General features: G+C 44.2%; 1 protein-coding gene across 5 annotated transcripts in view; it reads right to left on the bottom strand.

The window, feature by feature from the left end:
* The window catches only part of AP1S2 (adaptor related protein complex 1 subunit sigma 2), a 32,677-nt gene extending 25,056 nt beyond the window's left edge, over positions 1-7,621 (bottom strand). For 3 of the 5 annotated variants that reach the window (XR_008731108.1, XR_008731107.1, XM_055703256.1), the window contains exons 1-2: positions 7,444-7,621; positions 5,910-6,088 (exon numbers count right to left, since the gene is read on the bottom strand). Coding sequence is in view for 3 of the 5 variants with exons in the window: in XM_055703256.1 (XP_055559231.1) it covers positions 5,910-6,088 (179 nt within the window). In the remaining 2 variants the exon portion in view is untranslated. The remainder of the gene's footprint in view (positions 1-5,909; positions 6,089-7,443) is intronic. The other 2 variants (XM_055703255.1, XM_055703254.1) reach the window with 2 other exon arrangements.
* Positions 7,622-14,326: the final 6,705 nt, after the last annotated feature.

Here is a 14,326-nt window from a genome sequence, read left to right as displayed (position 1 = left end):
ATAATATAAAGAAAAAACATGTTTGCAAACCTACCGAGTAGGTTTGTGTTTCAAACTCCAACCTACAAACTACTACTACAAACTACAGAGTTTTAAAGTCAAACTCTGAATTTCATTGTAGAAAAGAGCTTTGGCACATTAGTTGACAGTTATGCTAATTGCCAGCGCTCAGGCCAAATCCACCTTAAGGAAGCTTTCTTCATGTTCAGAAGTGCAGCACTGATTATGCTAAGTGTAGTTAAACTGTCCCCTTACAGTGCTTAAACCCAACTTGCATCACATACCAGCACACCTCATCAAGTTTGACTCAAATATTTGAAATTTACCCACATGGGGCAGTTCTGTTGTGCTTTCCTGCTACTTAAGAATCTCTTTTGATGCACATAAGTATTTCATGTGAATACCTGCACACACAAAAAAAAAAAAAAACACACAGGGGAAACAGGGGAGGTGGGGGAGACTACCTAACATAAAATACTTTCCCAGAAAGTGGTCTGCTCTGTGTCCTCATTTAAAAGAAAACTTACATACTTTTGAAAGACATTGTTTGGCAGCTAGAGTGTAGATTACACATCCAAGCTCTGCCAACTGCAGTTTTGGGGAAAGAATAGACAAACTAAAACTACTCAGTGGGCATCTTAACACAAAATGGAGGCTTCGGTATCTATCATTATATGCAGAGAATATTTTTTGAAGCATTTTAAGTTACAACTGTGACTAATGGATCACTACTCAACAAAAGGCAAATGCAGGTTCAGTAAGCCTACATTGCAAATAGTAGAACAGTATAAACAAGTTAGCCATCAGTGCAAAGGGCATGAGCATACTACAAACACATACGTTTCTTCAGACCCAAATTCTCAAAGACAATAGTTTACTGCAGTATTTTTTTTTTCTCTGCAGGCTGGAGCTTCGGAAAAAAACGACCACATAAGTCTACAGCAGATAAACTAGAGATTTTGCCAAGGGTAGAAGCGTACCTGAGTGTCCATATAAACATGAGTAGATAACTGTACTTGGGCTGAAAAAGATTTCTGCTCTGCAGAAGCCTTGTTTCTGCCTAATGAGCCTGACAGAAACCTGTCTTTCATATGCACCCAATGAAAAGGCAAATCCCAATAGTAAAGTATGCCACATCACACAAAAGCAAATGTAGTGCAGTCTGGAAGAAACATTCTGCCCTTTTTATTTTTATTGCAATTGTGGGAGTTTTCTTCTCAGTAGGTATTATTAGCAGAATCTTCAGACTCAACTCAGCTGCTTACACTCCTTTAGGGAAATATTTTATGATAAATATGGTATCTTATGATAATATTAAGTGTTTTATGGCATCATAAAGGGGACCAAAACCAGAGAGACAAAAAGTTTGGAAAAATCACCTAAAAATGTAATATGGAATACAAGAACAAAAAGGAAACACAGAGGTATAAATATTTAAACAAATTCCTGCCTTTAGACAGATGACCTTAGGGCTTTTTTGTGACATGAAACAAACGCTGGGACCTCCCTTTCAATAGTTGCAATAGTTCAACAGTGGGAAGTCACAACTGGCAGGCAGAGTTCTCCACTACTACTCTGCTTGCAACCAGGTTCAGTAACTAACTGCTGGTAGATCAGGTCACTGTGGGTAGGGCATAACTTGCAAATCCTACCAGTTCAGTGGTGTTCTACTAGGTGAGAGAACATCTGCATGAAGTCATCCTGGAAATCCGTCACCAGTAAAGCTGCAAGCAAGCCTTGTCAGCATCTAGGTCACTTTGCATGTAGATCCTAAGTGCAGAAATTTAAAGCTTACAGAGTTCGGCAGAAGCACAGCTGAACTGTGAATGACAACCAAGCTGCCTTTAAGAGGCAGACAAGTGCTTAAGGGAGCCCAAGAATCTGTGGTTTGGCAACAGCTGACCCAGTGAAAACTGGGGCCACTAAAAAGTTATGCTTTGCAAAAATATTTTTTTTTCTCCTCCAAAAATCTTACACATTTCTTTAATAAAATAAGAAGTTCTGAGACTCTAGGACAGGCACATCAGTGACTATTCAGTCAAGGATACAGAATCAACAACAGAACACTAATGAAGTTAAGCATTTCTTTTACTGTTTCTCATTTCAGCAAGGCTATACCCTCCAGTAGTTTTAGAAATGAACAAAAGCCTGGCACTGGTAATCCTTCAAGAAAAAGCTACCGCTTCTTGATTCTGAGGTCTTCTAGTACCACACAAACTAGAATCCTGTACAAAGAGGACCTGATCAAGTCAAAATAATCAAACCCATGTATCACATTCACTAGAATTGTTGCATTCAGTCAGTTTTACAGTTCCACCTGATCAACACCATAGTAACATCTTTAACAGATACAACTAGCAGCTAAGATGTACAGAAAGATAGCGATCACATCAGCTGCTGGGCACAAACCACTGGCCACGTGACTGCACCTTAGGTTCACAATACTTTGAGCTAAGCGGCACATTACTAGCAGAATGGGCTCCTCCCTTGTTTCTTTCAGTGCAGGGAAGGTAAAAAAAGTTTTAAAGCTTCTTTTTCCTTAAGTCTTTAACATAACCTGTGATTATGGTTCTTTTATATTAAAGACTATTAACAAAACATGAAGACCAGCACAAGCTATGTCAGTTTTCTAACTTTATAATGCAATCCAAAATCACACATAAAAGCAAAGCCACAATCCTTAATCAAATTACCAATCAACAATAACCAAGTCACATGATCTGTTAACCAAATGCTAACAAAGTAAAATTTTCATAAAAATCAATTATTCTGCGATTTCTGATTGACTGCAATATACTACACAATGAAAATCTGTGCCAGAAGCTAGAACAGTGAATAGCTGAGGTCTTAAAAAAAAAAAGACATCTATCTTAAGTCCCTTTTTAGTAAAATTAGAAATGTTAATATTTAACACATTTCTCTGCCACAAGGGGAAATCTGCATGAGCTTCTACCCTACATGCTCCAATACCACTACAGTTAGTTTTTAAAATGGTATAACATGAAAAGCAATCATTAATTGTGTCTGCTAAGTTCTAATTAGATGTTTGCAGATGACTCCCTCTCTATTTTCAAAAAGTACAATTGTTATTGGCATCACATATTTGATATTTTTTTTTCCCCCAGGAAGTCACTTCAAACCCCTATTCGTCTCTAAGTTAGAAACTCACATGCTTTTTCAATCTTCTGGTGTCTACCAGCCTGAAAAACTCTCTTCCAAACCAGCTACAGAATACATACATCCCAATTCACGAACGTCAAAAGCAGGGCACCCTTTATTCAGTGTTTTGTAACCCTGAAGAAAAAAAATTAAGGTGGCAACGACTGTCCCTATTTTGCAACCATTATTAATGCTACGTGTATGAAACCAAGAAAAAAGTCACACATTCAGATGGATTTCAAAACACTTAGTTCCATCTTCTTGAAGTTTCATTCAGAAAGCATCCTGTAAGGATGAAATGCTACAGAGCTAAAGAGGCTGATCAAAACAGTTCAGTTTTCTTGATAAATGTAAAGTATCAGAAGGCAGCAAAAGCTACTGGCTTGCCAATTTTGCATTTGAGCTCATTCTGTTCTTGCAAAAAGGTACAGCAATGAGACCCTTGAGTATACTTCTAATAATGCCAACCATTCTTTGAGTCACAATATCTAGGTCAATTCTCTCTTACATGTTGACAGTAGATACACTCTAAAAACAAGAACAGCACATCAATATCAGCAATTTAAAGATGAAGATAATAGCAATGATACACACACTACATGTATAACAGCACCATGCACATACTTTTACAACTTATTGTGAAAAACATTTGCACCAGGAGGTCCATATCCTTCCCAGTAGTAGATCAGACAATAAGAGAGCTTAATAGAGATGCTCAAGAGCCCTTCCCCTGTAAGCAACTGGGAGCACCTTTCGCAATTTCACAAACCACACAAAGTTTGTGCAGGTGTGTTTTCAGCCACTCACCTTTCAGAAAGTGTTAAGACTTCTACTGTCATGGTTGCCTTGGGATTATCTACTTTCGAGCTGTAACACCTCCCTTTTCAAAGAAATCACACTAGCTGGTACTCATCTACTTGAATTATGGTGGGATGACTGGAAAATGACCCACAAACCTAGAAGCTGTTAATGTTATCAGATAGATTAATCAATCACCTCTTATACCCAACCCTTCTGGTGACATTTTAGCCTAATAAAACATGCGAAGAAAGCAAACGTAAAACAAGTTTGAAGTGTTCATTAGTTTGATACAAGCTAATCTTAAGCAAGGTTTCACAGGCTGGCTGTGCCAGATTGGTTTGCAGTGAAAGAAGCTACTGCAGTCAGCTGTGCACACCAGCAGTCTAGCAGATGGACTGCAGTCTACATCCAGCCCAAAAAGGTCTAGATACATCTCCCCAACAAATTTCTTCATTCTCCTTGACCACAGGGCCCACAGCACACTACTGATATGCACAAACACCAGAACTTTCAGCAACTCAAGTCATACCCAAATTTCCACCAGTTCCCTAGACACAAAAGGACACAAGTAGTTGTTACAGCAAGAAACAGACAGGGAGGGAAAGCAGCTGTGGAATCAGCTCACCACAGGAATAACTACTGCTGTTCAAGACTGGGCAAGGAAGGCAATTGACTGGCCTATTCATGCCTAATTTTTCCCATTTAGTCCCATAAAAGGCCAGCTGAAAGAGCAACTGAAGGCATTATCACTTCAGGGAGCACACAAAGCATTTGAGCAAGCTTGTCTACATGTATGTACAAGAAATTCTGTGAGGAAATCAAGAGGCAGAAGGATGAACCGTGCATGCTTTAAGTACAGCCTCAGCACATTGTTCCTCCTCTTTCCTCCTCGTGTTAGAGAACTACACGCATTAGACTGCTAATATTCACATGCATAATGTTACATGCACCAGTGTATATATGAAACCAGGACTTAAAACATCTAAACCTTTTTGATTCTACCCATTTGGTACACTGGAAAAGAGTTACAAACACTTCATTTGAGCTCCAGTTCTCTCTGTCCTACCTACAGAGAGAATACAACAGTATTTATTGTAGGGCACAAGTTATTTACTATCACAAAGAGAAAAGAACGGATAAACCTCCTGAAGTTTATAACTAACCAGGGAAGGGAGATAACCCAAGGTTTTGTAGCACCAGCTTTAGCTGGAAGAGATGCAGTCTACCACATCAGAATGAGGATTACTGTTATTTGTGGAGAAAATTACGTTCACGCTGCTGTGTTTTAATACATTCAAAAGATCAGCACAAAGCTAAAAAACGCTTGCCAAATACTCCTAGAAAAGTTAGGAAACAACTGAGAAATTAAACTATTGCAAAGAAAATTATGCAGTACTTCCAACAAAAGAAAGCTACCCATGGTATCTTCAATTAGGACAAATGCCTTTTTGTATTCACAGAAAAAAAAATTATTAAAAAAAAATCAAAAAAACCAAACTAGGTACTGTGCAAAGTAATTTTCTTATTTCTATGAGCCTTTAGAAGTAAGTTACATTTTCAGGCAGTTTATGAAGTCACTGCCTGAAGTAAATGTTTATAAAATCTAGATTTTCTTTATCACCTCTTAAATCTTATATACTTCATATCTGTAAGCATTTATGTACTGTCTGAATCTAAACAGAGAATCAAAAACCTCCACTCCTTGTGGAAGTAGAAGGAAATCTCGTTTCTTCAGCACATTTCTAAATGCATGAGTGATTTTCTACACATGAATGATTCCTACTTGGTTATCAAATTAGATTCAAGGGAAAAGTCAGTCTTCTCCATAACTAGCAAAGGGAAGGGGTGGGGGGCGGGGGGAAGAGAAAAATCAACCTTTTTTTTTTTTTTGCTACTTATTACACTGTTTGTGATCTATGGCAATTACAAGGTTAGTGAGACAGAACAACCTTTTGTAGACAATCTTCAGGTCTCTCCATTCCAGGAAGCTGCACATTTTCGGTTTGCGGGCTAACACAGTTTGAACAAGTTCCCTCGTGATTTTCTTCTTTTCTTTGTCCGATAATGGGACATACCACTTCTGGAGTCTCAGTTTCCCCTGGCGACTAAAAAGCAACATAAACTGCATCTGTTGAATTAGAAGGAAAGGGAGGGGGGGGGAAAAGGGATTAATCTCAGTCTCTCAGTTCTGAAAAGATTTTGGTGATGAAAACCAAACAGGAAGCAAGATAGCATCCAAAATCCTAACTACGTTATGTATTTCTATAGCAGTGGCAGATGTTACACAAGATTTGGAAGTACCAGTAATACAAAAGATTCCACTGAACAAGGTCAGTCAAAGCAAAGAGAGCAGAAAGCAAACACAAGTTTCAGAAACGGGTATTAGAACCCAGAGGTAGTGACGGAATACATCAAAATTTCAGACAAACCACATCCAGCACTGGTATGGTTGCATTTGCGTTTACTACAGCAAATGACAAAAAACCCAGCACAGCGGTCTCCTCAAATACCCAAACTCAGTTTCAATTCACCGGATTAGAGCCTTACAGCAGGAGCAATTTGGACTTAAGATCTTTCCGAAAAGCCTCAGAATACTTTAAAAGGCATTAAATCTCCCAACGGAGAGTCCTACGGCATAGAAAAGCCTAGTCTTTTCTCACATTACACAAAAGGAGTGGAGATTGAGTGCTTTCCCTGCGGTCCTATGGTCCAGGTCTCGCTTCCTCTAAAGGAGTGATGGTGCAATTATATTTTGAGGAACTTGTCGGCTGTGTTTTCCAGCAGCTGCAGCGTTCGAGCAAATGGCTTTTCTCTTTTTTTTCCTTTTTCTCTTTTTGCTCGAAGTTGTATCGGGCTGAGGAAGTTTCCCAGGCAATATGACAGACGCGAAATACGATGAGAAAGCCCAGCCTAGTCCCGGGTGACAAGTCCCACCAGCGCCAGCACAGACAGGCGGCGGCCGGGCAGCGCGGCGGTGCCGGGGCGCTCCCTCGGCGGGGGCAGCCCTCCGAGCCCGCAGCCGCCCCCCCTCCGGCCGGCGCCGCCGCCACGACAACCCCTCGCCTCCCCCCGCCTTCAGGCGACCCTCCCGGCCCCGCCGCGGCTCCTCCCCGCGCGGGAGCGGTCGCGGTCGCCCCGAGAGCGCCGCCGGCCGCGCGGCCCGCCCCGACCCGTGAGGAGAGCAGAGCCCGCTCCCCCCGCCGGGCGAGGGCCGCCGCCCGTCCCAGCCCGGCGTGCGGAGCGGGGGAAGCGCTGCCGCCAAGGCGCACGGTGTGTCTGTACGCTGGCGGGGGGGCGGGGAAGGGAGCGGCAAGAGGGAGAGCCGCCGGCCGCCCCCTTCCTCCCTCGGCCGCTAACAACCGCTCCCCGGGGCGTGCTGGAGAGGAGCGGTCCCGCAACCCGGGGCAGGGAGAAGAGCTCCCGCGTCCCGCCGCACCCGGCGCGGGGAGGGAGGCGAGCCCGTCCCCACGCGGCTGTGCTCACCGTGCCCCGGGGGTGGGGGGCAGGAGGACGAAGAGAAGGAGGCGGCGGCACCGCTGCCCAGGCTGCTGCTGCTGCTGCCGCCGCGGCTGCCGAGCGGGACTGAAGGGAGGGGAGGGAGATGCCCACAGCTCGAGCCCGGCTCGAGCGCGCGCGCGCGCCCCTCAACGGCCTTCCCCCCCCCCCCCCCCCCCCTCCGCGCGGGCGGGGCGGAGCCGGGCTCGCGGACGCCGCTCCCAGGCGGGTGGGGGGGGGTGGGGGGAAGGGAGGGACGGTAGGCGGGGCCGGGCGGCGCCCCTGCTCCCCCCTTCTCTCTCCCAACAAAACTTTATTAGCTTGGCGGCTCGCGGTAGCGGGGGACTGGGGCCGAGGCGGGCGCACGCGCAGTGCGGCGAGGCGCGGGGATCTGGGGGAGCTGGCCGCCACCCAACCGGGGAGCTCGGCGCAGCGGCGGGCGGGAGGAGAGAAGCGCGGCACTGACCAATCAGAGGGAGGAAGAGGCGGCGGGGGAGGAGCCGGCGGCGGCGGTGAGAGGGGCTGGGTAGGAGGCGGGGTTAACGGAACTTAATCCGCCTGGTCCGTATTAGGATTGGGCAACAGCCGGCGCGGCAACAGCCAACCAGAAAGCGCAATGCAGATAGAGGTCCGCAGGCAGCCAATGGGCCGGCGAGGCACGGCGCTGGGGGAATGACATCAGTCAATCAGGCGCCCGGAGATTGAGACTCCTCCCGCGAGCGCCCCGTCCCCGGGGCAGGGGAGGGGAGGGAGGGGAGGGAGGGGAGGGAGGGGAGGGAGGGAGGGGCGGCCGGGCCGCGCCTGCGCCGCCCCGTGTTTCCTTCTAGCACGTGCGCGCCCCGCTGGGGGGGGTTGGAGGCGGAGGCGCGCGCGGGGCGGGGCGGCGCGGGGCGGGGGGGCAACCCCCGGGAGGGGATGCGGCGGGAGCAGGGCAGGGCCGGGGCCGGCGGCACCGCTTCTCCCCGGGAAGTTTTTCCCCAAAGTCACCATGGTTGCCAGCGGAAATTAGATTCGCAGGGACAGCCGCTGTCACGTATTTAGCGGTGTTGTGTTCCGCAAATCCAGTTTATTTATTTTTATTCGTGTGCAGCTTAAGGAGAATTTCCGTGCCCGAAGAGCTTGATTTGGGAGTTTGGCTGGTTTTGTTTCTTTTTTTTTTTTTTTTTTTTTTTGGGGGGGGGGGGGGGTTAGTTCTAATTGGCGTAGGCTGAAAAGACGCGGTGAAATTTTAGTTGGACTAAATCTGCAGATGTGTCTTTTCCAGCCAGCGTCGGATCAGCTTGTAAGAAATAAAAAAGAAAAAAAAAGTCTTTTAAGGACTTAGAGCTTTCTACATCATTAGCGTTCATCTGCCCAGCAGCATTAAAGGTGGCAGTGGCCAGAAAAGATGACCTTAACCCGCTGATGCTTTAATGGTGTAACAGTGACGGACAGCACTAGGCAAAAAGGTTGTGCCCCCCTCCGCAGCTCTCCTAGGATCAGCTCCAAGTGGTTTGGGATGTGCCATGCTTTTCTTACTTTTTATTATCGACACTTAAAAAAAGCTTATCCTTATGGCTACAAACCAGCTGTGGCAGCAGAAACCAGTGCTGGAAGTGCTTTTGTGTGAAAACGTGGAAGGTCTGAGAGGAAAGCCAACTTTCTGGCATTTCAAGGAATGCTATGGTCAATTGTACTTGAGGAAAACTGCAAGTGTATTTCCCACATTATAGGAGAGGTTGTAGTTGTAGAGAAAAGTGAGATGGGGGTAAGGAGGCATGCATGAAACCAAACTGAATGGATAAGGCAATTGTGATATTAAAGGTCATGTAAAAAGTGAGACTACTGTTGTAGGGGCTTGTTCCTGACATACTTAATGTTTGTTTAGCAGCCATCTCATTCTCGTTTGAACTTGCCTTTCATCAAGCACAGGAACAGATGTGTGTGGATCTGTTATCTCAAAAAGTCTTCCCTTATACCAGTGTATTACTTTGTCCTCAGTAGTTACCATGCATTGCAGCTCTGCTTGTTGCTTGTGAGGCTGTTCCCTGGTCTAAAATACTCTGTTGTTCAGAAAGCTTTTCATAAATGATCTCTTTCCTAATCTGCACTTCACAGTTCTTGAATTTAGCATCATACATCCTATTAGTTCTCCATTAGGAGTGCATGCACACTTCAGGTGCTTCTAGATCTTCTAAATCATTATTTAAGCCAGCAACCAACTTTTATTTTTCTTCATCTGAGCTACTTCCAGTATATTAGCACCATTAAGGTAATGGGAGCTCAGAAATTAATTTCTGAAGGAGTTGCACCAGACCTGTATTACAATTTGTCACTTCCCAGCTCAGTGAAATATTTCTGCATATGGATAAAGCTGCACATTCTACAAACGCTGAGTTGATTGAAATCAGATGAACTACCCAGATGGTTCAAGAAATGTATGTATTTTGGTGGCATAAAGGCAAAGTCTCAAAGCTCCACTGACTCTTTGCTTTGATCCTGTATCTTTGTTTTATTTTTTTGTCAGATTTCCTGCTCAGTTTCAATTTACGGTTTCAGCCAGTAATGCAAGGGCAATTGTCCCACTGTTTTCCTCCCTCGTCTTTGTTACTTGGCCGGATTTCTTCAGACTTTAACCTGGAGTTTCTTAATGAAGTCTCTTCCTGGTCAGAATCACTACTATATGCATTTTAAGGTGGTATGATAAGGCATATGATACCAGTGGTATATCAGGCGTGGTGGGAACGTGTCTAGCCAGGTCTGACTCGGCTGATGCTTTCTGCCTTCCTCAGCCTGTCCTGCCTACTCATCACTGTTCCAGTTGGAGGATGCAGTCCTCAAGTTTGCCCGGATTACCATTCGTACGATCCTTCCTTAACTCATTTATCTCAAAATGACCCTGCTTATATTAAGCAATTTAAGGTGCGATTGTGTAGCGGTTTCAGATGATCTAAATCCTGACTTCTCCTGCCCCTCGTCCCATTCCCAGCTCCATGATGCCTTGTCTTTTCCTGTCCTGGCATTTTGCTGTGTCTTACATTGGCCATTGCCAACGAGGTTGCTTTTGGCTGTACAGGTGATGATACAGTAACGGAGTGAGTTGGTTTCAGGATTGAGTACCTCTGTCAGGAGGGCAGTGACAAAGGGAGGTAATGCTGTGCTTTCTGTTTGTGCTGTTTCTTTCAGGAACTTCAGAAGGCTTGCTGCTTGCATTTTTTTGCAGTGTTGCAATTTATATTAATTACCCCTCTTTATACAGACTCCATTGTTTGTTCCGGCAAGAAATTATACTGTCACTTACCCATTGAACTAGCAATATACTGAACTAGCTGTAATTATCAAATTGATAAAGATACATATGATTGCTTAAAACAATAATATAATAGCCTTTAAGTATTCCACAAACCTGTGACAATGTGAATGTCATGCAGTCTAATTTTAGACATGACACAGTGAGTCTTCTGTTCATTAGCCTTTGTTTATTGTCTTATAACCAGCTTTAACAAGACGGATTTTAAGGAATGAGTTCAGTATTTTGGTTTCTAAGCCATGAATGATAACCTCCTTGTTTATTATGGATGGATCTTTTAACTGCTATAGCTGTAAAATCCTTGGTATTCCATTTTAGATGTAAGGCAAGTCTTCAGGGGATGTATCCATTGACCATAAGACATTCGGGGTCCCCAGCCAAGAGTTTGCTCTCTAGGTTATTTGCAGCATGACTTGACACACAGAAGAGAGCTGCCTGGAGCTGGGGAGGGAGGCAGGGTGGGAGGAGGGAAGCTTACATCACATAAGATTCAGTTTGCTTGAGGTTTGCCTGGTATGGTTTATGTCAGTTCTTGAGGAGTTTTGTTTGATTGGTTGCTTGGGGTTTTTGGTTGGTTGTTTAGTTAATTAGAGTATAGTGGGTTTGTCTGGGATATTGGGTTTTACACCAAAATTAATAAGGCAAACATCCTGGCATTTGGCACTTCATGCATGGTGTTAAAGGCTTTTATAACATGAACTATTTATTATTTCCAATGGAAAAAATGTATACTCAATTTTAACAGCTTGGGGTTTTTTGTCCTTCAAGAAAGCAACCCACTATTTAGTAAAGAAAGGCGCTGCTCCTGCCTCCTTTTCAACCACCTCAGCACCTTAAAGAAGAGGGCAGCATACTTTGAAAGTGCATACTGTATCTTTGCAGGCCTCCGCTAAAGTAGGCGGTGGATGTATGAGTGAGACTCATTTTATTGTTAATTTATCTTTTTGATGCTCAATAGCAGACTCCATTTTCATTGACTGAATAACTGTGGAGTCATTATGAAGGCAATAAGAACTGAGCTACTAGCCTTGGAAGTGATTACTGCTAGATTTCTGCCTCTTAAGCCTCCCAACAGGATGTTGCATTATTATATGCAATTCTCTTCCCTGATGTACTGTCTGAGCGTTGGCCAAACTATCGGTGTACCACTATGATTCATGCAGAACACTTAATCTCAGTGGAGCCAAAGTAAGTATACATAAGCCCGTAAACGGCAGTTTTCGTTGCTGTGCTCCTTTTTTACATGGAGCTCTCTCTCTTGATGAAAAACTATTTAGTGCAATCTAGTAGCCTGATTGCTGGGTGCTAGTAAATCATCAGCTCATGCCTGGAATTCTTACCCACCTGTCTTTTCTGTGTAGGGCTTACAGGTTTGCCAGTGAGAGACTTCTGGACAATTACTTGTTTTAAAATACTATCGGTTTCTAATAGTCACGTATAGCTTTCAGAAACATGGATTGTTAGGCCACATGTGCGATAGGCACAGCTACAAATAAAGTATCACAGATGTTTGTCCTTGAAATTGAATTTTCAGAGCTGAAGGAGTAGTTTGAAGTGTGGTCTTCCAGCCTGGTTGTGAGAACTACAGAGTCTGAACTATGCCTTACACGTGTCATTTGCTTTGGAAAATAAAAACCTGCTTTTGAAAGTGTCTGAATAGGCACAAATGAGGTTAGGGAATGTGGTAGTTACCAGTCACCAAGGGCTTCTTTTTGTTTACCGTGTTTATTATCCTGAGCCTGGTGCAAGGCGCAGCAGCTGTTTGAGTAAGACACACACAAGCCAGCTGGTAGCACTGTGTATGTTGGGCAAGTAAGCAGCATATTTCTCTTTTGCTGAGGTGATGTTCTTTCATTTTTCAATGTTTCTGTTGGAGTAGTGCTCAGAGGCCCCACAAGTGAAGAAATTAACTGCTCTGCAGACGTTCATGAAGAAATTGTCATGGCTTCTAGCTTTCCTTCCTGCTCCGCTGCTACAAACTGTGCCACAGTGCAGCAAAGAATTGAATGGTTTCTGAAGGACATGTGTGTGTGAGGAGGCTTGGCTTTTCAGCTTCACAAGGTAAGTCACTGGGAGGAAGGGAGAGAGGAAAGGAAAGGGGAGGCTGGGATTTCTGAGGCTGTGTCAGTACTTTGAGTTGTTGAATACAGCATCTCATGTGTATGTTGCTCATCCTCTGTCAGTTCTAAGAAAGCAGTAGCTGCCACTGCAGTTTGTAAAGTGGCTGATGCTGCAGGTTAAGCAGTACATACTTGCCAGATCCATTCCCTCAGATGAAGGAATGCTTGGATAGGCTTGTGCACAGCTGCTCAATTTTGCCCAGGATAAAGATATATTTTTTTTAATATACCAGAGTACAACTCCGGTTAGGACACTTGTGAAGTCAGACACATTCAGTGTAAAACACTGTGTAGGTTTTCTGTAATACAGTTTGATCACCCTAAGTCCGTGGAATTCCTCATTTAGGCATGTATGTCCTCTTTTGTCCTTGCTATGAGGCATGCCCAACTGATTACCCTGTGAGGCCTCTTGAACTGACTGTGTGAAGAGCCTGATCTAACATAGCTCAGCAGGTTCTACCTCTTGCACTAAGGAGATAATCCAGTTTCCAACTTCTGACTTTCCCAGATTGGCGCATTGCTTTGTGTAACCAGGACAGAAGATACAGACTTGTGTGTCCTAATTTTCAGCAGATAGAAACTTGTCATGGAAACCTGGAGACTGGTCTGAATCTGAAATGGTAACCTAAACCTAAAATGTTTCATGTTATAATCGGACTCCTAAATCTCCCATGCTTCCACACTGATCCTCCAGTAGTACGCTAAGCTTTCATTTCAAATCCTTCTGGAAAACTCAATATAACTTCCACTGTCATTTTAAGGAAAATATTTTACATGATCTGCCTAGATCTTGCCACTACCAGGAAGGGATGACGTCTGTAAGGCCTTCATTTATTACCATTTTTGACTGAAGTGTTTGAAGTGGATGAAACTGGGGCACTCAAAGGCCTGTAAATCATTTACTCCCTAATTTTAAAGGCTCAAGAAGAATTTGTGGTGCTTAGATTTTGTGCTGGCTGTGTCCACATGTGAGAAAATTTTATCCATGTGAATTCTTGTTTACGCTGTTTGTACCCCCTCTCTTGCCATTACTTTGTAAAGCCTGTCTTTGCAGTGCCACCCTCAGCCCATCTTAAAGCTGCTGAACAGCAGTTTCAGCAAACATCTTTGCCAGAAGGACGTGTGCATCAGTTGAAAGGGTATGTACCTGGGACCTCTAGGTTTTGGATCTCTAGGTTTTGAAGGATTTTGAAGAACTAAAGAGCATAGGAGATGAGTGTGACAAAACTCACCATGATATCTTATGGAAAGGGAATGTGATTTTATAAAAATATCTCTGTAAGTAGTTGACTGCCTCCCATTACGCTTTCACATCCACATACTCCGCAGCACCAAAATGTGCATGTTTAAATGGTCTGGCCAAGGTCACGTTTGTGATCACACAGAGCATAAGGATGCTGTCTGTTAAGTCTTCATTGTGCCTCTGGGTTACTTGATTGGCAAATGAACTGATTTTGGACTT

Source organism: Falco cherrug, chromosome 2 (genome assembly GCF_023634085.1).
Source record: "Falco cherrug isolate bFalChe1 chromosome 2, bFalChe1.pri, whole genome shotgun sequence".
Lineage (NCBI taxonomy): Eukaryota > Metazoa > Chordata > Aves > Falconiformes > Falconidae > Falco > Falco cherrug.
This window is presented reverse-complemented; position numbering and strand designations above follow the sequence as displayed.